The 27,769-nt window shown below is 33.0% G+C and overlaps 1 protein-coding gene across 1 annotated transcript; it reads left to right on the top strand.

Moving 5' to 3' along the window:
- The first annotated feature begins 6,741 nt into the window (after positions 1-6,741).
- Positions 6,742-26,889, top strand: LOC132722370 (TRPL translocation defect protein 14-like). Its single transcript, XM_060706865.1, has 12 exons — positions 6,742-6,941; positions 8,947-9,014; positions 10,090-10,127; positions 15,585-15,622; positions 17,053-17,181; positions 19,702-19,901; positions 20,172-20,249; positions 21,540-21,635; positions 22,270-22,366; positions 22,496-22,587; positions 22,909-23,024; positions 23,638-26,889. The coding sequence occupies exons 1-12, from the start codon at positions 6,758-6,760 to the stop codon at positions 23,873-23,875; spliced, it is 1,374 nt and encodes a 457-aa protein (XP_060562848.1). The 5' UTR covers positions 6,742-6,757; the 3' UTR covers positions 23,876-26,889.
- The last annotated feature ends 880 nt before the right edge of the window (positions 26,890-27,769 follow it).

The following is a 27,769-nucleotide window of genomic DNA, read 5'->3' on the forward strand; positions in this document are numbered from 1 at the left end:
GGCGTGTTCAATGAGTAATGTTCATTATGTGATCGCTTTCATTATAGATGCAGTTCTAAGGACAAACAGTTTAGACTATAACCGACCAACAAAAATGCCTTGTCACATTAAAAAACAAAAATTCAAGTTTTGGCAATTGGTTAGTTGTTTGTTATTAATACATGAAGGTTTCAGTGAAGCCCATTGGCCGAAATCAGGTGAAAAAGAACATCTAAATCATTCTGTTGCTGGTAGTTCCTCTTGATAAATCAACTTTAAGGAACTGTTCGTTTGATAATTTTCTGTCCAAAATTAAACAGTTGATTAGTAAAATATAAAGAGGGGGGGAAAAGTCGTTAATATATTTTGAATTTATCAAAATGAAGAAGACTGAATATTGAATAAGTTTCTTGGATGATCTTTTTATGAACAACAAAAATTCTCAAGATTTTTTAAACAAACATTGTAAAAGTTTAAGGTTAAAATTTCTATGACTATGGGAATTAAGCAAGTTACGGGTCGGAAAGGTTATAGACATATAAATGTCAAAGAGGAATTACAATATGTATATATACTTACTAATATTTTGAGACAACAACTGCAGCATCCAGTATAGTCAAATTGGTAGTTTGAAATCTATTAGATGGGGATCAATACTAGTATTATGCAGGTTTCTGAGAGAGGGTTTCATTTTTCTTTAAGGGAAGATAGTAGTCTATAGAAAATGGGTTGACTTTGCTGTAGAATGGTCACCGGGGTATCATTATTCTACGGTATTCACTTTACTTCGTTTGTGAAAATAGCAGCGTAAATACAGCATAAGGGGCGGGGCATTTAGCGGGATTTTAACCATCTGACTAACTGTCCTGCCAGAATGGTGCCTTTACATATGAGCTAGAAAATACAATACCCGCTATTCCCCGGGTTTGGGGCCGTTCTACTTTTGATAGTGAAATTTTGAATGGCTTATTTCTTCTTGCTGACGTTACTGCACACTTGACGAATGATGTCGTAAATTTGTATTTCTCCGTTTAACATGACTTCCTGGCAATACGCTTGTCACCTGTTTGCAAGGGAAGACTTGTCCAGTACACTATGTTTAAAGTACCATTCACTACACCTTATCGCATTTACTGATATAAATCATAAAGCTAAGTGTATTTTATTAGACGGTATACGTATATAATGGTTTTCATGGCTGGGAATCAAAACTGCGTCGTATCCTACAAAATGTAAACAAACGCCGCCATCTTTGAACGAAAAATGTATGTTTTTGTTTATAACTCTTTTTGTTGGAAATGACTGAAAACCAGATATATGTATTAACACGCTACACTATTTTCCGCTTCGTTCGGTATATGTTGCTTGCACAACTATTTTGTAAAACAAAAGTTATAGCGAACTTGCAACTCGAAGCGGGGCAGAATTTTTATTAAAATGTGTGGATACGACGCAGTTCATATTGTTTTATCTATCGTTTTTTTCCTTCAAATCAATTATATATTTGTTTCCGAGTCACCATAAACTTTGAAATATAAATTTGCATCATTTACTACAATTTCATTAAAAAGAGATGTTTATTTTCTAAGAAAATAATGATTTTTACGAAATGATACGACGCAGTTGATAATAAAATATGATACGACGCAGTTGTATTTTCATTGCAGGCTGCATATTGGTTAAACTATTTTAAATTATGTGCTAGGTATGCTAATAACGTCCAACAACATTATTTGTTTACGACTTAAGTCCAAAAGATGAGGTCACTCATTGGTTTCATAAAAATGGAAATGTAATACTATTCTATTAAGGCTGCATTTTTCGTCGCATTTTAGTACCTATCATAAAGCATCTACAAATTCTTAAAAGCTGTATCAAATGCAATATACATTGAAACACGTGATCGCACACACCATATGACAACGTGTTCTAGTGTTGCCTTAGCATGCTTATATAAACTTGTTCCCATGAGTTCGAAAATGAGAGTGATTACTATTTTTGATACAAAATTCAATATTCCAGTGTAACTCTCCTGGACCCTGTAATTAATCAGGAATGACCTTCTTTTTTAAAAAAGAGAAAGAATTACAAATTTTGAAAAGGTCTCTAGCTATCGGGAAATTGCATGCCTACCTTTGTTACTTGTAATTAGCAATTATTTCCGTCAATTCCGTTATTACTTATGTGTCTTTTACGTGCCGATTTTATTGTATTCATTTTCTAAATAATCGGTACAGGACAGATGAGATTTATTGTTTGAAACTGAACAATAAATTTTTAAAGTTATATTATAAATGGTTCAGCTACAATATATTTTTGCAAGTTGGTTATGCGTTCCGTTTAGTCATTTTATGTTCAGCGCCGAGAACTTTACCGCTGATATTGTCGTATTGCATTTCTTTATCGCCGTTGGGAAAGGTCTACGGAATGTATTTTTATATTTGCACTTAAGTATCATTCTTCTCCATCAAAAACTTTAAATTTTCAAAATCGTGTTACATATGATACAACTACAAATTATTTTGTAAAGAAGGTGTCCGTTTTGCAAAGGTATTTTTAAGCTGTGCACCGATAAATTTGATACAGATATAGGCAGACATGATCTTTCAACAGTATTGTAGAAGGTTTTCACAATATTGAACAGAAAATTTAGGTCAGATTATCGCAACCGAATTTTCAACAGACTAAAGACATGACATCTTAACATACCTAAAGTGTGATTTTTATTTGATAATGAATTGCCTGAAAACTTAAACAAAAAGTTTTCAGAAAATGACTTCACAGAGGATTACCCCCTGTTTACATGGAAACATACTCTGTTAGTCATACCGAAATAAGAAATTTAAATGTTATTCTCTTTATAATTAATTTCAAATATGTATAATCTTAAAACTTCACGCAAGAAGTTAATAAAAAAGCTGCTTATTTGTACAGCTGACGTTAAACAAATTTTGTTGAAAAAACAAATCAGACAGGTGTGTCCGACCGAGGCCGAGCTGTTTATGTTTACTGAATTCAAATCACTTGAACTGAATTGCTATGAATTCGAAAACCACCAGGGACTTTTTATTCTTTCATGTGGAAAACCTATCAAGCTAGTTTCAAAATGTCGATGGTTCTCTGCAGGTGCAGCATTTTGCCTGAAATAATGCACAAGGCGCACCTGAGGTCCTCGCCCCTAGTAAAGCTAATGTGTAGAGTGAAAGTTTGAAAAGAAACCACAAAAAAGCAGTCATTACCCAGAACATGCAGAACCACAGTTAACTTAGAGCGTAGCTAGCCAAAATGAATTCAAGTTAATAGATTTCTACATATTTTTGCGAAAAAAATTAGGGATAATATTGAACATACAGGAAAATATAAGAAATTATTTCAGATATTATGATCAATTAGGTAACATGTTCATGTTTAACTGAAAAGTAGCTTCCGCAATGTAAACTTTCAAATTATATGTTATATTGGACATGACACTATGTATTCTTAATAATCAAAAGCAAAAGAACATTGCTATACACTGCAAATGATCTGGTGTTTTTTATCTAGCGCAAGTGATTATTCCATAAAATAGAAATATATTGCCAAAATTATCCCTGTTGAAAAGACTGCCAAAAATACAACTGCGTCGTATCATATTTTATTTTCAACTGCGTCGTATCATTTCGTAAAATCATTATTTTCTTAGAAAATAAACATCTCTTTTTAATGAAATTGTAGTAAATGATGCAAATTTATATTTCAAAGTTTATGGTGACTCGGAAACAAATATATAATTGATTTGAAGGAAAAAAAACGATAGATAAAACAATATGAACTGCGTCGTATCCACACATTTTAATAAAAATTCTGCCCCGCTTCGAGTTGCAAGTTCGCTATAACTTTTGTTTTACAAAATAGTTGTGCAAGCAACATATACCGAACGAAGCGGAAAATAGTGTAGCATGTTAATACATATATCTGGTTTTCAGTCATTTCCAACAAAAAGAGTTATAAACAAAAACATACATTTTTCGTTCCAAGATGGCGGCGTTTGTTTACATTTTGTAGGATACGACGCAGTTTTGATTCCCAGCCCTGGTTTTGGCCAAAGGTCCTGTCTACAATAATTCCATATGTCAATTAATCAACGCTTTTAATATCTATGCTACTTACCTTTTTTATTTAACCAGCTAACCTCTCAAGACGAATTAATACATCATAATCTTATATTAAACCATTTACAGTCGGACAAATTTCAAATTGGGCACCTACTTTTTATCATTTTAAAAATTAATTTATGACCGATTTGAAATAATATTATATGTTTCAAAGGAATTGAGGTGTTTTTCACATAACGGCACTGGAAACATTTTTCGAGATTTGTGTACCATTTTATCAAAGCCTGAATACAGCTTGTGTGCAAAATTTCAGTCCATTCGCTTGCTCTATTTTTGCAGTTAATATTTTTTGTCAAAAAGTATCTCAAAAATAAAAAGCGTTATTTCAAAATCGGGCAGCTAAGAATGGCGCAAGTTACGATTTTAATTGAAATAGTTGTGTATTCTAGCCGTTTGCATATTTTTCCGTTACCCTAGTATATTTATGTAAGAAATTTAAAATTTATGTTTTTAGACGGAGTTCCTTTATATGATATATTGTTTCACTTCAGTTTATGAACGGGGAACAAAAAACAAAAAGAAAGATGGTTCATATGGTAATCCTTAAAGGTCTCTGGCCAAGAAATAGGGATGCTTTTCTGTTTGCCATAGATTTTGATACGTAGTTAAATTTAACAAACTTTAAAAATATACGATTTTTGATTAAAAAAAATTAACGGCTGATCAGATTTCAACGACTTTTTACACCGGCACAAATAATTCCGACGTTTCAGGGTTTACCGTAATGTTCATTCTTCATAAAAGATAATCAACAAAGAACAGATATACCAATTACAACAACTACCACGCTGTGCACGGGGAACGTGAGCAGTAAGGCTACTTTCTCATGTTTTTTCTTCTTCTTTACATGGTGTTTGCTATTCTTCACCTTTATTGATGATGGATTTGCTGGATTGGTTGTTTCGTCTGTATAATATAAGTCTCTGGTTATGTGCGATACTAAAATGTCACACCTCTACTGTAGTTAATGCATTTATCATATTATTTTATATATTTTCGGCTTAAACCTACTTTTAATCTTAATTCTAAATGTTGGGTATAAATGTTGCAGGAACCAATATCATTGTAGTTGTACGGAAATTTGTCTGGGTCCCTGTCTACTATATCGTATGGTGGCTGATTTGTGCCATTCGTGTTTTCGCCCCGCGACCCCGCCAAGCGAAAAGTCGAAAATTAACAAGTTAAAATGGCGGGACGCGCAGCGAAAACACACTAATTAGCGGGGGCGCGGGCGAAGTTTAATAATACAATACAATACAGTTTATTTGCTTTAAACATTATAACAACGTTTCTAGCATAATAATAGACAGGTAACATAGTTATTAGCAACAATATGCAGATTTCAGATTTTATTTTCAATATATGCAAAAGTCCCACAATAGCGGGAAACATAAGCAAATTGTGACATACATAAATGCATATATACATACATAGAATCACATAACATAATGTAGTAGAAAACGGCTATTGAGATTTCCAAGAACAGAGCCTAACACATTCATATTTATTTATTAATAAGCGAATTTTGATCTTGTTTTAATATGTGTACCCAATACTTAAGCATATTTATTTTTCTATTACATTCCATCGGTAATCGTCCAGTTTCACCATATAGTGCACATAAATTGGTTGACTTTTTGACGCAAAGAACCCGTCTTAAAAATTTTGTGTGTACAGCTTCGATATCTGGTGCTTTATGACTGCCCCATATTTGTGAATCAAAGTTAAGAACGGAACCGACAAGAGTATCAAATAACGAAAGCTTTTGGGACATTGAAAATTCGGCGTAATTAAGTATTTTAAATAAATTAAATAAAGAAAATGAAGCATGTTGCGAAATACTTTTTTGGGTACGAAACCAGTTACCATTTTTAAACAAAGTTATTCCTAGATATTTAAAAGAGGGAACTATTTCAATTAGAGTGTTGTCAATGTAAAAATCAAATGTCGTATGTCTGCCACGTTCAAAAATCATAGCTTTTGTTTTAGAAGTATTAATCTTTAATCCCCAAATATTACAATAATTAACGACATCGTTTAACATTAACTGTAAGGAAATTGGCGAAGAAGAAAATAGTGCCTGGTCGTCGGCATATAGAAGTAAAAACAGTTTAAGCTCGTTTAAAGTGAAAATCCCATCAAGGTCTGAATTAATATATTGTGTTATGTCGTTGACGAACAGCATAAAAAGAAGAGATGAATAAATAAAACTAATTTTAACACGTTAATTATCGACTTTTCGCTTGGCGGGGTCGCGGGACGAAAACACGCTAATTTTCGAGGGCGCGCGGCGATGTTTTATTTATTTAACTTCGCCCCGCGCCCCCGCTAATTATCGTGTTTTCGTCCCGCGACCCCGACGTTTTATTTCTTAAATCTCGCTCCGCGGCCTCGCGGGCGAGGTTTTATTTATTAAACTTCGCCCCGCGCCCTCGCTTATTAGCGTGGTTTCGCTGCGCGCCCCCGCCATTTTAACTTGCTAATTTTCGACTTTTCGCTTGGCGGGGTCGCGGGCGAAAACAAGAATGGCACAAATCAGCCACCATGATATCGAAACAAAATGTCAAAAATATTTCGTTTAATCCGATTCTTAATTTATTTTGTGCAACATTCGGATTACTTCTATGTTTATGGTTCATTTGCTATGCTATATATTTATGCATTTTCGGTGGCTATTACCGCTTAGAAATGCTCTGTGGAACACACGAGGTACTACAAAGGTGACACGTGCAGGTACAAAGAAACCAAGAATGTCGCAGAACATTGGTGACAACAAGAACAAAGTGTTCAAGGTCGTTTTGACGGGAGGTAAGGCCACTAAGGGTCATTCTTTACTTATCATAATGATAATCTATTTTTGTTTTGCACATGTGTTTGTTTACATTTTAGTTTACAACCACTGCCGATGATGCAATGGCATATGATCAAAATGAAAAACAAATACCTATGTTTTAGGTTTTATTCGTTTGATTATGCCTTGATACTTACCAACAATGTATCATTTTGATAGATTTGCCAAAAAAATTCAAAAGAGTTTTTCAATCGGATTTTTTTTTATTTTAATTTATAATAACTTCAACTGGCATGGTGTAGCTTGATCTAAATAACTGATTAAAGTAGATCTAAATAATGTGTACAGTCAGTAAGTCGATGTCCGTATAGGGTTGGGTGTATAAATTTACCCAGAAAGAAATTGTTTTTGCCAAGGAAAGTCAGAAGTAGATCTATGGTTTTAAGTTTATAATTAATTATTTGATTATTTAGTAGATCTTTATACCTGTTCATTGGATTATTACTATTAGTCTGAATATTATTATATTTTGACTGCAAGACTGACCAGTTTTACAAAATGATATTACAGCATGGCTCCCATTTACTGGTACATAAACTCTCAAGACATGTAGACTCTACATGAGTGATTTTATGCCCCCAAAGGATGGCATAATATAATCGCACCGTCTGTCTGTCTGTGCGTCCCCACTTCATTTGTGTCCAGACTGTAACTTTGTCATACATTGAGGGATTTTGAAATAACTTTGCAAAAATGTCTACCACATCAGACGATGTGGTGTGTCCTAGAACCACGTCCCTACCTCAAAGGTCAAGGTCACACTATCATTTTGAAGTTTCACATTATTGCAATCAGAATTAATAGGTACACACAATCGTGTCCGGGCTGTAACTTTGTCATGCATTGAATGATTTTAGAATAATTTGGCATAAATGTCTTCAACACCAAGACGATGTGTCGTGTCCAATAATCTTCTTCCTACCTCAAAGGTCAAGGTCACACTTTCACTTTATCACAATAAGAATTTATAGGTACACACATTTGTGTCTGGATTGTAACTTTGTCATGCATGGAAGGATTTTAATATAACTTTGCATAAATGTCTACAACATCAAGAGGATGTGTCACGTTCAATAATCACGTCCCTACCTCAAAGGTCAAGGTCACGCTACCATTTGAATTTCATTTTATAACAATTAGAGTTGATATGTACACACATTCGTGTCTGGGCTGTAACTTTGTCATGCATCGAAGGATTTTAAAATAACTAGGCATAAATGTCTACCACATCAAGATGATATGTCGCGACAAAGACCCATGTCCCAACCTTCAAGGTCAAGGTCACACTAAGACTTATAGTTTTGAAGGTACCCATTCTCTCGAGAAGGGTTTGAAGATACACATTCATGTCTGGACTGTAACTTTGTCATGCATGGAAGGATTTTAAAATAACTTGGCACAATTGTCTACCACATCAAGACAATGTGTTGCGTCTAAGGCTCATGTCTGTCTGTCTGTGTGTCCCCACTTACACAACAATCATGTCCAGACTGTAACATTGTCATACATTGAGGGATTTTGAAATAATTTGGCACAAATGTCTATCTCATAACAACATTTTGTCGTGTCCAGGAACCACGTCCCTTCTTCAAAGGTCAAGGTCACACTTATATTTTGAAGGTTCATGCTATCACAATTAGAGATAACAGGTACAATCATACAAAGAACAATATTCAGCAATAAGTTACTTTCATACATTTTTCATAATACCTGCATGCTTAAGAAACCTTTTCGGGGGCATTTGTCACTTGGATGACAGCTCTTGTTCCTCCCTAAAGTACATAACATGGTTTGACACTTCAGAGCACAAATAATACCAATCTCATCACCAGACCCACTTACAATTGATATTTCATGCCCCAATTTACATAATTATACATGTACCAAAGTGTCAGTACCTTGAAAAGTTATCAAAAAAGAGTGAAGAGAAATCTTGTTTACAGTTTTTTTTATACTTTTCAGGACCATGTGGTGGAAAAACAACTGGACAAGCTAGACTGAGCACATTCTTTGAAAATTTAGGATGGAAGGTATGTGACAATGCTTAATAATGGCACCAAAGATTTTAACATTAGATAAAGGAAACATTTGATTATTTATTTACTTGTCTTAATGCAAACTTTAAGATGCTTTGGAAAAAAATATATATGATTTTGATAAGGAAGAGTCTGTTTACTGCACCGAAATAAAAAAGAGAAACAATGTTATTGAAAGTTTCAAAGTCAGTTTTTAAATCATTAACATGGGACATATAAGTAGACTTGTCAGTTTATTATTAAGGGCTGTTAGAAAACCCTGTACCATTGAGATGATTATTTTTATGCAAGAATATCGGGCTCCGGCTTTAAATGTGTCCACAGCCTCTGCAGATGTTAATGCATGAAAAGAACTACATTAACCCACTATTGAAAAAAAGCATTCAAAATGAATGAAATATGCTTATTTTGTATCCCACTGAAAAAATCTTATTTTCCCATTTCCAAAAGAAAGTACATGAAATCAGTTTTTAGTCGCTTTTCCCATGAAATATTCAACACTGGATTCAATATCACTGATGAAGCTTGTTCAATTACCATTTATATTTGTATGTTAGATATATTTGGTGTTAAGGGTGTAACGGTTTACCGGTATACCGATATATTGCAATATGAAAAAATGAATTTCGAACCGCGGTACGATTTTTGGAAAACCGGTATTTTATAAAAATCATAATTTTCAATTAATTGCCTTCTAATTTTGTACAAATTTCACATAAAATCTTTAATTGGCAAATTTTGTTGGCACCAACGTAAGATAAAAGTATCCGACAACTAGTACACTTAAAAGTCAATAAGCGGCCCAGATGTGAAAGGTTACACTCGACTAGTTTTGTTTATCAAATTGTGTGACACTACTTTCTATTTATTCCTTACATTTTTATTAAGTTTCTACTAAAAATATATACATATAATAATAATATATAAATTTACTCCATCTTTACATCAAAACATATACACGACAATACGTATTGCAATATATTGCAATACGCTTCAGCAAAATGGCAATTATTTGGTATTAAGTGTGTTTATGTTTTATTTTGGGTATAATATATGTTAATTTTCACAGGTTTACCGAGCCCAAGAAACAGCTTTGGTTTTAATGAGGTAAGGAATTGCTATTATAGAAAGAAAGAAAAAAGAAAAGGTGTGTACATGTATATACTTTTCTGGTATGGACCTTTTCTGTTATACCAATTTTAAAATACATGTATACATTGTACCAGTATTAGAAATACATTGGTGTTCCAGTGTTGATACTTATCAATAATAAAATACAATAATAATAAGTTTTACAGGAAGGTAAACAATGAATTTCGAAGACCAAGTCCCAATGTTTTGTGAAATCTGTTTTGAAATTGTGAATTTCTTTCGCCATTTTGTTAAAAAAGGTGCAATTTTGAATTGTGAAGGGTCCAAACATCAGTCCCTGTTATAGAAGGAAAAAATGCCCTGTAATGGATTTACACATTAAACCTTTATACCTGGACCAGTATATACTGTTTTATTGAAAATTTATTTCATTTTACCATCTGGAGGCCTTAGCTTACTGGTGGCAACATATTTTACCTATGTAAAACAATATACGGAGAAACACATGTAGTATTATTACCCTTCCAGATTTTTTTCCGCCTTTTTGATTGGATATTGATCACCCGAAAGAAATTGATATAACCGAGCCAGACGGGTAATATACACACTAAATTTCCCCGTTTGGTACCCAACGTTGAAAACAATATGCGCTGAGGTGATGCGCGTACGGTTCGATTTTACGCGGTGTAAATTCCGATTTAAAAGCACTTTTTAACTGTCAAATGATAAATATTTACCAAAGTTGAGTAATGATACATATAACCATCAGTATCGAAAACAAATATGACCTTGTGAAAGCTTGATATTAATTACAAAAAAGTGCGTTCAACAGACTACTCCTATTCTATTGTTTACTTTCGTAAGGTACGGGAAAAATACGTCATGTATTTATGTGACGTCATGTTGTGACGAAGAGGTATCCTAAAGGGACTCTTATTTCGACGTTTCATTTGAAACAGCAATGATTTTTTAAAAAATCGTCTAAACTCGGCAGGGGAAGGATAATAAAATTATTATTTTGGTTTTGGAGTGATATATGTGGATATATTACCTGTCAGGATAAAATATCACCCGAGCCGTTAGGCGAGGGTGATATAAAATCTTAACAGGTAATATATCCACATATATCACTCCAAAACCAAAATAACATATATTGTCAGTGTATTGTCTGAAGAGATTTACTTTAAAACTAAACAGTGAAAGGTCAAAACATAACAGAAACATTTTGGGCTAGAATGTAGGCTAGAATATACATGTAAATGAAATGTTCATTTCTAAACATGTCTGTGTTACATTTAAATGTCATCATTTATTGTTATGTAACTATGTAAGGCTTTTGTAAAGTGTAGAGCATTCCAACATGATGTAGGTGTACCGGTACACTAACATTGCTTTTTTTCTAAAGAGAAAATAAATGATATTTTATTGCCGTCTGGTTTGATTAGTTATTTTTTTTATACATGTATGTTTTGCATTTTAATGTTGTGTGACTGTCATGCTAGTACTTACAAAATTTAATTAAGATATAATGTAATAAATGTTATTAAAATGTAATACATTTACATTTATGTATATTGAACATTTTTGAAAATTATTCTAAAATGCCAGAAAGCAATTTATGACAGCTGTTTGTTTTTCATGCCAGACTTTTCGTGCTGTTTTATTTTATGAGTACATTGCCAGCCAATAAGGTAATTTTTCAAGTGGCCAGGGTAAACAATCCTAACACACACATGGAGGAGGCAGGACTTCTTTCAAGCAATCTTTAAGAAACACAAAAATAAAATATTTGGATTTGTCGGTATCAATAATGAAAAAAGGGAAAGAAACTATATACTTTTCAATGTCCTTTGGCCCTTTTTGAACTTTGCAAATTCTTGGTTCAAGTTTTTCCTGCAACATTAATCCCTAAAGCAACTTAAGGTATTTTATTTTAAACTTAATACATATATGTGGGATCATAATTGCAGGTCATTGTCCAAATCTCATAACTCTCACACAGATTTTGACTGAATTATGACCCTTTTTAAACTTTGAACACTCTTGTTGCAACCCTAATCATCATACCTATTGAAGGTATTTATATGAAATTTAAATAAATGTCTTTAGGATCATAAATGGAGGTCACTATCCAAGGCCCATATTGAAATTGACATGGATTTTTACTGATTTTTGGCCCATTTTTGAATTTAGAAAGTTTTGGCTTATGTTTTACTTGCAACCCTAATATTTAAAAAAAACTTCTGATTGTAAACTTGATTCATGCTTTTGAATTTCAATTCAAGATTACTTTCCAAGACCCAAAATTATGATATGGATTTTGAATGAATGAAGGCCATTAATTTTGTAGACTTAACAGAATTCATCGGTCTATATCCTCAAAGACTGATAACTATTTTTCCTCTGTTCATTCTTCCATCATCCAGGCTCTTGTTTCACACAACAAGCACTGAAAGTAGTCATGTGCTTTTTTTCCTGTATAACATTGTACATTGTTATACTGCATACATGTACAAAGTAAAGCTAGCACAAAATCCATGAAAAGAGGCCATAAAAAAGAAATTAGTCTGCCTATAAAATGATCACATTTTATAGGCAGTCTGTGGATTGTATGGGAAACCTTTGAACTGATATTGTGAGTGCTCCATGTTACAGTGTTTTTGAGAATAATTGTTTGGGTTTTTTTTGCATGCTGCTCCATGTTATACTGTATCTTTATGGTGATGAATACAATTGTTGTTTTGCCTGTTACTCTATGTTAAAGTGTAACAACTTTCAGGACATACTAACTATAGTACTTGTTGCTCCATGTTATAGTATATCTGAGTATTGCCTGTTGTTCCATGTAATATTGTATCTTTATGGTTTTCTTAAAAAAAGTTGTTTACCAGTTACTCCATGTTATATTGTATCTTTATGATGATGTTGAATTTGTCTCTTGCACCATGTTGTAGTTTCGTGTTTTAGGAGATATTGAATATAATTGTTGTTGCCTGTTGCTCCATGTTATAATATATCTCTGTTGAGAGACTAAAATATAATTGTTGTTTTGCTTGCCTGTTTTAGGAATCAATACTAACCATATTAAGTCAAATGTCAACAACACTTGATGCTGTTAAAGTCAGATATTGCCTTGCTCTTTCATTCTCACTTTCCAGTATTGTTTTTCCAGGAGAAAACTGTCATATGTTGAAGGTTATTCTGTCTGGGAAATGTTTTTTTAGACAAACTAAATTTATTATGTTAGATATTATATTATGTCACATAATGTTTATTATATTATATGTAACTGTCCTAATAGCTTGAAATAATAGTTTTACTTCTGTAAAGTTTCATTAATTTTCATGTTAAAGAAATAGAGGGGTAGGGGCTTGTGGGGTGGGATGGGGTTAGAATTCTTACTGATTCAGTTATATGAAAGATCTATATCTTGTTACATAAGGAGTTTACTCATGGAAATTGGGGATGGGGGATCTTGATATGAAAAGGCCCGCAGTATGCTATTTTATCCAAAGCATATCTTCCATTTGCATAAGGGTTTTCAAAGTATTACATTATATTTATGTTCACCCTTATGTTGCATGCATGAACCAGGCCTCTAAATCAAAGGTCAAGGTTACACTTAGAAGTCAGAGGAAAAAACATGTCCGGAGCAAACTTCTACATGCATTAAGGGATTTTAATAGAACTTGGCACAAAAGTTCACCAGTTTAAATCGGTGTTGCAGACAAATTTATCTCCCTGTGGCATAGGTCAAAATTACACATGGAGGTCAAAGGTCAGATACAAAATATGAAAATGCTTAAAATTAGAGATTTAATATAAAAAGATGTTAACAGTCATGAGATTGAGTATTGCTAGCGTTTTTAACATATATATTTAATTCAGCCATATTTTGTTAAAAAAGGAAAGCTTTTCATATTTATCAATTCCATAATCGCATGATATGCTTTTCTTAAGTTTGTTTACACCTCACTCTACAGTATGTAGCCTTAAAGTTACCATTTGTTATATAAAAGACATGTGACAGGAGTTTCTTTTGTCCGTGTTTGAACTGTGTGAAGATTGGTTTTATCATATAGATAACATGTTAATAATAGATGGGGTAAATTTATGGTTCTGCCTGACTTAAATATACATGTATACACTGGTATGAAAGTAAAATGGGATACTGTTATTAAAGTAAAGATTAATGGGCCATCATTTACTGAATTTCTCCCCATTTTAATCTTTGTTAAAGACCCTGAATCAGAGGTCTTTTGTTGTTTACATTTTATTGAAAGATTCATGACACCAACTGGTAATAACTGGTATTTTTGTCTGATGAATGGTCATTCTGTGGGAAAAAAATGCTGTAGACAAGATGTGAAGTTTATAGTATAAGTCATGAAAGTGATTTGTCACATTTAGCATTCCTAAAAAGTCTTAAATAAAATAAAATCATCCTTAACCCATTACTTCATGAGCATTTTGTGAAAAATGGCTGTTTTCATTGAAAAGTCTCCCGTTACAAGTTCAAATTGCTATAATACTATAAAAACTGCTTCAATACTAATCAAACTTGGCACAAATGTTGACTGGACCATTGCCCTTGCAACAACATGCTCAGGCTTAAATTTTCTGTTACCATGGCAACGAGGGGACATCTCAAAATTGCCAAAAATCACTATTTTGCGTTGATTTTTTCCATCATAATTGATTTCAAAGTGCTCCAACTTCTCAATGGATTGAGATAGAGTCAAATGCCTTTCAGCGTTGGTTACACGTTACCTTATGATCAATCTGAGGTCATTTATAGCCTCTCACAAGTCCAAAATTTTTCTTGGCGATGAGGGGGACTCCGCCCCCCTTCAAACCCCCCAAACAGAAGGGGGCACGTCCCCCTTCTGGCAACCCCCTGATGTATCTTTTGGTTGGGGGGCCGCGCCGAAAAAGTGGTCACTTTTTTTAACAACATTTCTCAAACAAAAACAAGTGTTGGGGGCCTAAATAAGGCATTTTTTCACCATTTGAGACAACAAAAAGGGGGGGGTGAAAAAGGCGTTAAAAGGCGTGTATATGAAGTAATGGGTTAAACATTGGTGGATTGATAGCTCAGCTTCTGGATTTTTCCAGTTAAATATATATTACAATTGAACTGTGTAGAGATATCACCTCTGTACAACAATAGTAACAAATCTTCTCACAATAAATTTAACCTCTGTAGAACAACACCCATAAGTCACAACTAAAATCTTTGTCTTTCAAAGGGAGTTGTTTTGCATAGGTAGTAATGTACTTTGTGTTTCTTATTAAATTGTCTTTCAGCGCTATTCTAAAACGTATTAAAGTACAATGACTTGATTAGTTGTTCAACGTTTTTGAGGTCAGCCTTTTTTCGATGATTATTGGTTTTAAAAAGAAATGTATAGTAGTTAATTAATGTAAATTTATTGAGTGAATTTACTGTAAACTACTGTGTTTTATTTTCAGTGGTGGTGTCAAGTTTTCAGAGCTGTCACAAGAACAAGGTACATGATTTAATTTTACTGTAATAAAATACCATTTTACTCTTTTTCTTGCTGAGCTTTAGAGATAGTCTTGTCCGGTATTTCTTTTTGAACACTTTAAATTTATGGATGGAAAGATAGTCAGCCAGCAGTATTGAGAAAATTTAGGTTTGATGGCAGAGGTCACCTAAGGTGTCACATGAAAACTGACCACAATTGCTGTCAGTGAACATCATTTCAGTGACTCAAGTATTCAATACAGTTAGACCTGTCCATTTAGACTTTGTTCAGGTATAAAAAGAATGTTCTTCAGGTTCAGTAAAAGTGGAGGTTGAAAAAAAGATTATTGTGGCATGTTTTTTGATGGACATTAAACATTTTCTTACTAGTTGTCAAGAATGTATCAAGAAAGATGAATCATTTAATAGCAGTCTATGATATACAATGTACACCATTATTTCAAACTTTTTGAAATTAAACTTCAAAAACAAGTATATACATGTATGTTTATAATTAATAGTAATGAAAGCCTTTTTAGGCGTTTTTACAAGGACTCGTATAACAATAGGCCACAAACTTTTTGTTCTTTTTTTTTATATGCATTCTTTTTCAAAAATATACCTAAAAATGGCTTAGATTAATGCATATTCATGTATAACCTTTAATAAATAGTTTTTTTCTGTAAAATTATACATATGTACTTAAATGCTGGACAAATGAACACTTTGCTTACATTATAAATGATTAATTAAGCGAGATTTACCTTTGGTATAATGAACTTATAATGACCATTCACTGGGGTTTATATAGTTACTATGTACTAAGAGTGGTGTTCACACAGAACTGTGTGTTTAGTATGCAATAATCTTAGAGCAAGGTATATTGTTAAAGGTATACTAAATTTATCTCTATTTTGTTGTTAGAAGTGTTTATGTCCATGTTGTTTTGATTGCTAACAGTAACATAACTTGCCACATCCACTGTGGGTTCAAATCCAACAAAATCCTGGATTCTTTAATGTGAGGAAGTTATTCCATTTATTATTCTATTAACTATTCCATTGGCTTATAGTAAGCTATTCCATTGACTTACAGGGAGCTATTCTGTTGGCTTATAGGAAGCTATTCCATTGACTTACAGGAAGCTATTCTGTTGGCTTATAGGAAGCTATTCCATTGACTTACAGGAAGCTATTCTGTTGGCTTATAGGAAGTTATTCCATTGACTTACAGGAAGCTATTCTGTTGACTTATAGGAAGCTATTCCATTGGCTTATAGACTATAGACTGGAGTTTCTACTTAATATGTGTTAGTTTGTACTGTAAGTTTTAGATTATTAAATAATGTGAAAAGAAAGTTTGCAGTGTTGTTGGTGTGCCTTAAAACCCAACTAAAGAAACATAAATGTTTGTCAGTTAAAGATATTGTATAATTTCTGTTGGGTTTTTCAGCTTATGTCTTTCAAGAGAATCTCATTAAAACAATGATGCAAGTAGAAAACACATACTTTGATTTGGCTCAAAGTTGTCCACAGAATTGTCTGGTTATTTGTGATAGAGGACTGATGGACGGTTCAGCATGTAAGTTAAAAACATAGCATTTTATTTATGTTGTCATAAAGAAATCAACATTTTTAGCTCGACTATTCGAAGAATATGAGAGCTATTGTAGTCGCCCCGGCGTTGGCGTCCGCGTCTGCGTTGGTTAAAGTTTTTTGTAAAGTCAAATATCTCAATCATTACTTGAGATATTCAATTGAAACTTACAATACTTATTTATAGTAACAAGGTACATCAGATTGACAAGTTGGATAACTCTGCCTACAATATTGACAGAATTATGCCCCTTTTTAACTTAGAAATTTTGGTTAAAGTTTTTTGTAAAGTCAAATATCTCAATAATTACTTGAGATATTCAATTGAAACTTACAATACTTATTTATAGTAACAAGGTACATCAGATTGACAAGTTAGATAACTCTGCCTACAATATTGACAGAATTATGCCCCTTTTTAACTTAGAAATTTTGGTTAAAGTTTTTTGTAAAGTCAAATATCTCAATTATTGCTTGAGATATTCAATTGAAACTTACAATACTTATTTATAGTAACAAGGTACATCAGATTGACAAGTTGGATAACTCTGCCTACAATATTGACAGAATTATGCCCCTTTGGAACTTAGAAATTTTGGTTAAAGTTTTTTTGTAAAGTCAAATATCTCAATTATTGCTTGAGATATTCAATTGAAATTTAAAATAATTTTTTATAGTAACAATGTACATCAGTTTGCAAAATTGCATAACTCTGCCTGCAAAATTTGAAGAATTATTTGCCCCTTTGAAACTTAGAAATTTTGGTTAAAGGTTAAAGGTCTTCAAAGATATTTACTTGAAACTTTACACATGCACTTAGGGTCATAATTGGAGGGTCATAATTGTATGTCACTGACCAAGTTCCATAACTCTATCTTGCATTGAGGCTGATTCATATCCCCTTTTCTACTTGGTCTCTTGGTTAATGTTTACATGCAAGTTTTACATATCTCAATAACTATTAAAGATTTTTATTTAAAACTTCACATATGCATTTAGGGTCATAATTGTAGGTCACTGACAAAGATCCATAATTCTATCTTGCATTTAGGCTGATTTTTCTCCCCTTTTTCAACTTAGAAATTCATGGTAAAGTTTTGCTTGTAAGCTGTTATCTCAATTACTACTGAAGGGTTTGTGCCTTTTTTTGGGACAATTTTATGCATTCATAATAATAAAGCAGTGATTTACTTGATAAAACATCTTAATTAGAAGCCTTTGTACCTTTTCTGTCAAATTTATGTATTCATAGGTAATAAGTATTATTATACTCAATAAAACAACCTTGTGACATTACCTTCCGAATAGTCAAGCCAATACTGTATAATTAGACTCTCTCTAAGGCCTATAACATGAATTTATTAAAAAAAAATTAGACCTTTTGTGATCATAAAAAATTTAACATTATCAAAGCTCTTTTACTATCAAGCACTTAGAATAGTCGAGCGTGCTGTCCTACCGACAGCTCTTGTTTACTGTCATGGTGGTTGTTGCTATGAACTTGACTGCTAGTTAAAAAAATGTGAAAGACTGCTTGTTAAATGTTAAAAGAACGTACTAGAAGTACATATGCAGGGTTGGAGTTTCATAGCCAAGTGCTTTCCCACCAAGGCCATAATTTGACTCTTCTTGTGGGGAAGCTATTTAGCTATCTTAAGGCATGTCAGTGGTTCTACTCAGGTGCCCATTCATGCTTGAAATAAGGCACAGAGGGGCTACTATGGTCATGCTCCACTAGAGTAAAGCTAGAAAGTTGCTATAAGTCTATTACAGTGTTGATGTGACTTAAACCCCGACAAACAAAAAATATGCATGGCTTAGGTGTAACTGTGTTTATGTTTCTGAGACAGATTTTTTTCACATATTAAGCAATTTATCCTGAACTGCATATTCATTATGTATGTGGATAACTTGTTAAGAAAACAGTCGAGAACTGATATATAGTTAAAGAATACATTATAGATAATTACTAGACAGTACATTACTGAAATATTATGTAAAACAATCACTTAAGCCAAACTATTCTTTCCATAACTCATTGTTCTGCGGTGCCTAATGGTGAACTATTTATCTTCCCCAATAAAGCTGGCGTGTCAACATATGACATTGACAGTTTCATTGTTATTTAGAACACAACCAAAACAAAAATTCAATCTTCGTAAAAAGTTTAATTTCAAAAGCTTGGTTTTTAGCTTGAATATTCGAAGAATATGGAGAGCTATTGTGCTCACCTCAATGTCAGCATTGCATTCATACTTTGGTAAAGTTTTTGTGCGCAAGTTGGGATCTCCAAAATTGATGAAAAGAATGGATTGAAACTTCACACACTTGTTTTCTGTTTCTTAGTTATGCCCCTTTTCTTACTGCCAAGCACTGAGAATAGTCTAGTGAGCTGTCTTATGGACAGCTCTTGTTTTATGGCAGACATAAGACGTTATAAATTTATCAACTTTGTTTTATGGCAGACATAAGATGTTATAAATTTATCAACTTTATTTCATGGCAGACTTGCCACCAGATGATTGGGAGAGAATGAAGCGGGACAATGGTTGGAGTGAAGTAAATTTACGAGATAATAGGTATAACCAGGTGTTACATATGGTGTCTGCTGCCAGTGGTGCCGAGTCTTTCTACACATGTGCGGGACATAAAACACGTAGTGAAGATCTAGGTGTGGCACGGCATTTAGATGATTACACATCTCGGGTAAGGTGTTTTATTCCTAGAATATTTACCCTTAGTTTGAAATTTCCTGAGTGGTTAAATTTATTTTTTTAACTTTTAGAAAATCAAAAATTGAAATTGATGCAGGCTTGGCTGTCAACAGTTTGTCTTCTGTAGATGAAAACTGTTGAATTGTGTTATGTAAGAAATTTACACTTAATACCATTGTTTATTAATTTAATCAGTATATGATTAATTTGATGCATGTTTACAAACCTTGCCATCCTATACATGATGTGTATTTTATTTCAGGCCTGGGTAGGACATCCATACTATGATGTCATAGACAACTCAACTGACTTTGAAGAAAAAATAACAAAGATGATACATGTAAGTGTCCGTTATAAAGATAAAACTCCTATTTTCTCAATCCAGTTCCTCTGTGGCTGTGTAGTTAAGGTCACTGACTTCAAATTATCTTGCATCTCACTACGTTTGGTTCATAATCATACCCCATCTGTGATTTAGGAAAAAGTTATCAATTCTGAGTGCATTTTTGTAGAATAATGCACGGTTTGAGTTCAAATGCGTAGTAATATAATCACGAAGGCCGATAGGCCTGAGTGATTAATTACAAAGCATTTGAACGAAAAACGTGCATTATTATACAATAATGCACAAAGTATTGATACCTATTTCCATTCTAATACGTCAAGAAAAAATATTATTATTATTATAAAGTTGGACTTTATGTTTGGTGATTAAATTTGTTTTCGCCGCAGAGTTTCCAATAGAAACGTTCTTTAAAGGCTGTTCCAGTGGGTTGAAAAAAATCTGTTGTTAAATCTACCGTGTGTAGAAACATTTTGAGAATAACGAATTTTGAAAACGTTGATAAAACTTTGTTTATTTATTTTATTTCACTCTATAATTTTTCAAGCGAAATACAAATTATTAAAAGTGAAATAAATGTAAAACTTAACTCGTTTGCGACATTAAAATAGCATACTTGACTTGATTGTTTTGCACGTGCTGTTTGGCGCTACATTGTGACGTCACGTAAACAACACTTTAAACGTCTGTACAGCGTTAACGACTGAATTAAAGATATTGGTGTTCGGATTCATTTTCTTAGTTAGACCATTTTCTTTCATTCTAGATAGTTTTCACAACAAAATTCGACAAAAAAATTGTTTTTTATTTATCAGATTTTCAAACAAAATGGCGCCCTCAATGTGAAAATACACAGGGAGATAATAAGAACGGCGAGTGCATTGTTGTAGAATAATGCACGCTTCGGGCCTTCTTTGTTTATATAGAAAAATTTCCGATAGTGTTAGAATTTTTATTCTCTCATATGAGGGAACTATCCCAATAAGCTTAAGGGAAGGTCAGTTATTCTGCTTTGTTACAAACATATGACTGCAATAATACACAGAAAGGCATTTTAACTCTTCCTCATCACTAAAACCATATGACTATATACATGTACATACTATTGCAATGATTTGCCATCTACATAGTTATTCTGGAGTAAATATCAAATTCTTAGAAACCTAATGTATGACATGTAACTTTAAGAAATAATACCCTAATACCTTACATGAAAAAAATCTCTCCTAAATATATACATGAATGAAATGTCAAAGGTAAATGTAAGAAGTTACTATCTGGTTTCAGGCAGTATGTAACAGATTAGGAATAGATGCCGGTGACAGATTAGAAACTAACACAACCAAGAGGAAATTCCTCGTTCAAAGTCTGCCATCAGAAGATGTAAGTATAGTTACATGTACAATGTAAGTATTTTTACATGTAGACTTGATCAAAAATTTATTTTCTTCAATTCAATGCTTAAAGCTGCATGCCACCAGATTAGTAAAAATATTTCAATAACATCAAACTTGAGAAATATGTACTGAAATTTTAGGAAAAAGTAAAGTGATTCAAGATTCAAGTAATATTTTACGTTATGTGTTATTAATGACTGATTTTTCAGTATTTACAACTATATTTCTACTGCTTTACTATGGCAGTACTTAGTACATTTTTGTCATGTGAGAGGGTGATTCCCACTGTGACATCATTATTTCAGAGAATGCCAATATGGTTGCTTGTGTAAATGCTCAATAGTGTTGTAATCGGTAAATCCTTAAATAGGATTGTTTTTTTCATGGTTTTTGGAATTGGTCTGGATCAGTAAAGTTGGGTCATTTCTGAAGTAAAGAAATGTATGTAAATTGAATAACAATAAAAATTAGAAACAGCAGAGAAGTTTTTAACAATTCTGGAGAAAAAGTTATTTATAGCAATTAGGAATGGATCCATTTACTTTTACAGATATGAAAAAAGCCTTTTTAGGGAGGTTCTTTTCACATTTTAATAAAATATTTTCTATTACTTTTTGTAGAAATTTCCACCATTCCAAGATTTCACTGTCATCCACGATTACTTGGTTACACCAAGCAGGAAAATGCAGGCAAGGCTCAGGAAACGAGGCCAACACGGTGAGACTATTTCAATATTCATGTCTGGTCTGAACTCTAAGATTTCTTCATTTTAGTTTTGTTTAAACAAAAGTGAAAAATCAGAAAATTGTATATTGTTCCTTTTAACATTTTGACTGTTACTTACAGGTGTATGGACATATACTCATACTATAAGGAGACCAGAGATTAACAAACAGAGTGTTGAGTTGAGAATGGCAATACATTTCAAAGATTACAGCGTATGACGATTATTGATTTTATATACCAAGTTTTACATGCTAATATTGATTTTATATACCAAGTTTTACAAGCTTATATTGATTTTATATACCAAGTTTTATGAGCTGATATTGATTTTATATACCAAGTTTTACAAATTGATATTGATTTTATTTACCAAGTTTTAAGAGCTTAAATATTGATTTTATATACCAAGTTTTACAAGCTTATATTGATTTTATATACCACATTCTAGAGCTTGTGTTGAAGTAATATAAGTATCGGGGAGTTTATATTTTAACCATATAAATAATTGAGTTCTGCTTCTATTAAACTTTCAGATTTTGTTGATGCAGCGTGATGAAAATCATGACACTATAAATAAACTACGACGGTGCTTTCTATGGAAGAATCAGTACTTCCAGATGGATATTTACACAGAACCTTGTCCCGACAAGTTAGTAGAAAACGAAACGTTTATCCTACTTTACCCTATGCTGCATAATGCACATGTGAACACTACCCAAATTTCCATGAGCTCTGCACTCGCCTTTAAGGTCATTCATATCTTGCCGTATGCTCAACTCCTGTGTATGATACGCAAGAGCTTTATCATACTGAGTCAGCACCCTGTGGGCTGACCCCAGCGCGCCATTGGCAGATGCCATCATTATTCATATCTTTGCTGTTACACTGCTTTTCTTTAAGAAACCATCCAGCTAATTATGGAAAAGTATGATTCTCCTTGGGTGGGATAATGCTTGGAGGAACAACTGAGGTTAACGTAAACAAGTAAAACTTATTTGAAAAAGTGATCATATGCCATTGACTGTGTAGGTGTGACTTAAATTCTTAATGAAAACCACAGCATAATTCTGTCACTTTGTATCTCGTTATAGAATGAATTTTCCAGCGTACAATTTTTTATAGCAAGGGAAATTTTGTCTCAATACATCATTAACATTCTTTGATTTTTGGGAAGATATTTTTAATGCCATGTAAAATCATGAGATCATTCATATGTGTAGAAAAGAGAATATATAAATTGAATTTTATAAATTTTCTTACAGGTGTAGAGGTCTGATTTTACTCGAGACCTACACAACAAAGACAGCTGACGAGCTACATTTACCCGATTTTCTACACATTGTAAAAGAAGTCACGGAGGATCCAAACTATTCCATGTTCAACCTGTCCCTGAAAGACAGTTTTATTGGCTCCCCATCACGCGTCAAATCACTTCCAAACAACATTATGAACAACTCTCACGAGCTCACTAATTCTCACGATGTGACTGGCGATAAATAGTCCATTCCTGATCTTTATAACCCTTACCCTGTTTGATATTGATAATGGACTCACCTAAATTTAAATTTGGAACAGAACATTGCTACTTAAAGGGATTACAATATCAAAATATGATATATAAAATCAAATCACCAACACTTTTGTCGTGCAGCACGGATGTGCTTACTGGCTGGATTCTATTTTTGTGGTTAGTTCATGTATGAGTCGAGATTTGTCACTTTATTTGAAAAGTGTGCCCTCACTTGGTTGGGTTCCAAAATGGCTGGGGACATTTGTATCAGAAATGTGAGTAGGCTATTCAGCAGCCTTCCTCAAATTTGATGGTTTTGTTCAGGTTCTACTCACACTGTAAAGTATGGATTCGAAATGACAGCCACAATTTAACGTTAGCAGTGTGACTTAAGAAATCCAATCAAACTTCCGGTAAAACATTTTCGCCGGAATAGGTGAGCCGTTACCAACAGCAGACTATTTACAGGGTTAAGGAAGATATAAATATACCAGTGCTTTGTTTCTTTGTAAATAATATGTACATGTATATGTATGTCAAATTATGTGTGTTAGTGTTTGTGACATAATTTAAGTTTTTTTTTGTAAATGGATATATCAACAAGGTGCTTTTACATTTTTGATGAAGTAAGCATGAATAATGTCAACAAATTTGTGATGTGAAGTAAAAGATTGTTAGAAGAAAAATATTTTCACTACTGTGCCGGTAAATTTGAATTTTCTTTATTAACTAAATGAATTTGTAATTCTAAAGCACTGCCAAGTGGGATGTAATGTGTCAGTTGTCAAGGCATATATTCCCAAGTTTATTAAATACTGGTATTTTAAGTATTCTTTTTTAGGATAAGTGTACATTGTTTTTTGCTGGCCTAATATAGCAAGTTCCACATTTATCGGGTTTTGTTGCACTATACATTAAGATTTTTTGTTTTTAGTAGGAAAAACAAAGGGTATATGATGTTGCTTTCTTAAACGTAGATTGTTTTTTAGCTCACCTGTCACAGAGTGACAGGGTGAGCTTTTGTGATCGCTTTTCGTCCGGCGTCCGTCCGTCCGTCCATCGTCCGTCCGTAAACTTTTACTTTAAATGACATCTCCTCATAAACCACTAAGCCAATTTCATCCAAACTTCACAGGAATGTTCCTTTGGTGGTCACCTTTAAAAATTGTTCAAAGAATTTAATTCCATGCAGAACTCTGGTTGCCATGGCAACCGAAAGAAAAAACTTTAAATATCTTCTTTTTAAAAACCATAAGAGCTAGAGCTTAGATATTTGGCATGAAACATCTTCTAGTGAGTGTCTACCAAGTTTGTTCAAATAAAAGCCCCGGGGTCAAAATTGGCCCCGCCCCAGGGGGTCATTGATTTTCCCTATATGCATATAGTAAAAACTTAAAAAATCTTCTTTTAAAGAACTCAAAGAGCTATGGCTAAGATATTGAGCATCAAACATGTTCTAATAGGTGTCTACCAAGTTTGTTCAAATAAAAGCCCTGGGGTCAAAATTGGCCCCGCCCCAGGGGGTCATTGATTTTCCCTATATGCATATAGTAAAAACTTATAAAATCTTCTTTTAAAGAACTCAAAGAGCTATGGCTAAGATATTTAGCATCAAACATGTTCTAATAGGTGTCTACCAAGTTTGTTCAAATAAAAGCCCTGGGGTCAAAATTGGCACTGCCCTTGGGGTCATTGATTTTCCTTATATGTGTATAGCAAAAACTTAAAATCTTCTTTGAAAAAACCCAAATAGATAGAGTTTAGATATTAAGCATGAAACATCTTCTAGTTAGTGTCTACAAAGTTTGTTCAAATAAAAGCCCTGGGGTCAAAACTGGCCCGGCCCCAGGGGTGTCATTGTTTTTAACTATATGTGTATAGTAAAAACTTTAAAAAAATCTTCTTTTAAAAAGCCCAATGAGCTAGAGCTTAGATGTTTAGCATGAAACATCTTATGGTAGTCTACCAATTTTGTGCAAATAAAAGCCCTTGGGTTAAAATTGGCCCTGCAACGTTGGGGGGGGGGGGGGGGCTATATACAGGTGAGCGACCTCAGGGCCATCATGGCCCTCTTGTTGTTTTTTTTTATAGGAAAAACATGTTTTATTGAAAAGAATAATGCCAAAACAATGCAAGTTATCAGTATGTGTAGTATACATTAAAACTCATTTTATGTACACTTGTTCAAGTAAGTTAGTTATAAATATGTATATTGAGATTTACATTTAATCATTTCATCTTTGTTTCTTTTTAGGGATGACAATGAGTAACCTGTTAATTGAGTACTTGATCAAACGTCCATGTATTGGTTAACAAAATTGATTATTTAGTATACCAAAGAAAAAAAAAGAAAAGAGTCCTATAAAATAAAATAGAATTTCTGAATTTTCCCCAAGTTTATTCTGAGGTACTTGTAAGGTCTTTTGAGCTTTTCTAGTACTAGTCAATTCTATATATCAAAATAGAGAACGAAAGTAAATCGCTGACATTGTCATTCTTATATTTATGCTGCCGTCTTCATTCTTGTGACTGGTTTTGACCAAAATGGAAAAATAGGATGTAATTGTTATGCATTTTACAAGAACTAAGAAATCTTCAGAGTAACCCCATGTATTTAATTGAAAGGATGCCCAAGTACTGATACTGGTATTTGTTGCTATTTCGAGCTTTTGTCATACATAATTATATTTGTCAAGTATCTTCATGTAGAATGTTTTGCAAGGGTATATTTACATGTATCTATAATCAATTATTGTTTTGTATGCTATAACCCATCCAACCTTACACAAGCTATATATTTACTGGATTGAAAATGGACACACTATTATTTATTTATTGGAAACTTCAACTTTAGGAAATCCACGTTACCCGGTCTAATTATCAATACATGTATTTCATTCATTGCCATCTAACTGATAGCAGGCTGTCGTAGACTGAGACAAATCTCATTATTGAAAGTTCTTACGATCTTCTTTTAAACTGTCACATTTTCATTTTCTTTTTTTTCTTAAATAGTATTATATTGTTTTACATATCATTATTCAAAATGGACGTACTCTAAAATTGTTGCCTCTGCTTGGAGATTCGGTTGCCGAGACTAAAAATATATTAGTAAGGCAACATTTTTAGCTTTGTCGAGGCAATGTCAGGGAGCATGTATCATTGTTACAGATATTTTTGTTTTATCTTTAAGTCATATTTGTCACAGATCGTGAAATTCATTTATTTTGACAGATCATCGATAACTTGTGACATAGCTTTTATTTTGTTATATCTAGGAATCTCGCGTAATGATTTTGGCATTTACTTTGTGAGATTATTTATGTTTCGTATGAAATTATTTTAGGGTAAAATACTGTTTATATACTTTTGATTTCTCTTATGTTTTTTTTTTATTATAGAGATTCATGTACATGTATTTTGGTATTTCTGGTCTAATGTTGTAAAAACACACAACAACAACAATTTTGTCCAAATATGAGCTTGTAATGTAAGTTCTACAATAGGTCTGTGCCTATGTAAATTGTGTAACTTTTAAAGAGAATGTATAATGAAATACTTCTACATGCTTAACTAGTCAGATTAAAAGTGTTACTTTTAGCTCTTCGATTCTTATAAAAATTGTCAGTTTATTATAAAAGTGATTTTGGTTGTATTTAGCAGTTGTTTTTATGTCTTACAAAGGACCATAGTGTGGTTTACAACTACCGGCATAATACAGTGTTACAACACAGTAGGATCAGGATGTCTCTCGGATTGGTTAATACAAATTTGAAATTGACCAATGATCAGACTTATATTGTTGAATCATCTGATTGGCTGATTCAGATATGAAGTTGACTAATGATTAGACTTGTATTATTGAGTCTGTTCAAATGACTACA

Source organism: Ruditapes philippinarum, unplaced genomic scaffold (assembly GCF_026571515.1).
Source record: "Ruditapes philippinarum isolate M1 unplaced genomic scaffold, ASM2657151v2 ctg2596_1_1_1_1, whole genome shotgun sequence".
Lineage (NCBI taxonomy): Eukaryota > Metazoa > Mollusca > Bivalvia > Venerida > Veneridae > Ruditapes > Ruditapes philippinarum.

What these genes read in the sequence shown, in the direction of transcription:
- LOC132722370 (XM_060706865.1), top strand. Translation starts at nt 6,758, where the DNA reads ATGTTTATGGTTCATTTGCTATGCTATATATTTATGCATTTTCGGTGG. An exon ending in CAAGGTCGTTTTGACGGGAG is followed by an intron (nt 6,942 to 8,946) that starts GTAAGGCCACTA and finishes TATACTTTTCAG; the next exon opens with GACCATGTGGTGGAAAAACA. An exon ending in TTGAAAATTTAGGATGGAAG is followed by an intron (nt 9,015 to 10,089) that starts GTATGTGACAAT and finishes TAATTTTCACAG; the next exon opens with GTTTACCGAGCCCAAGAAAC.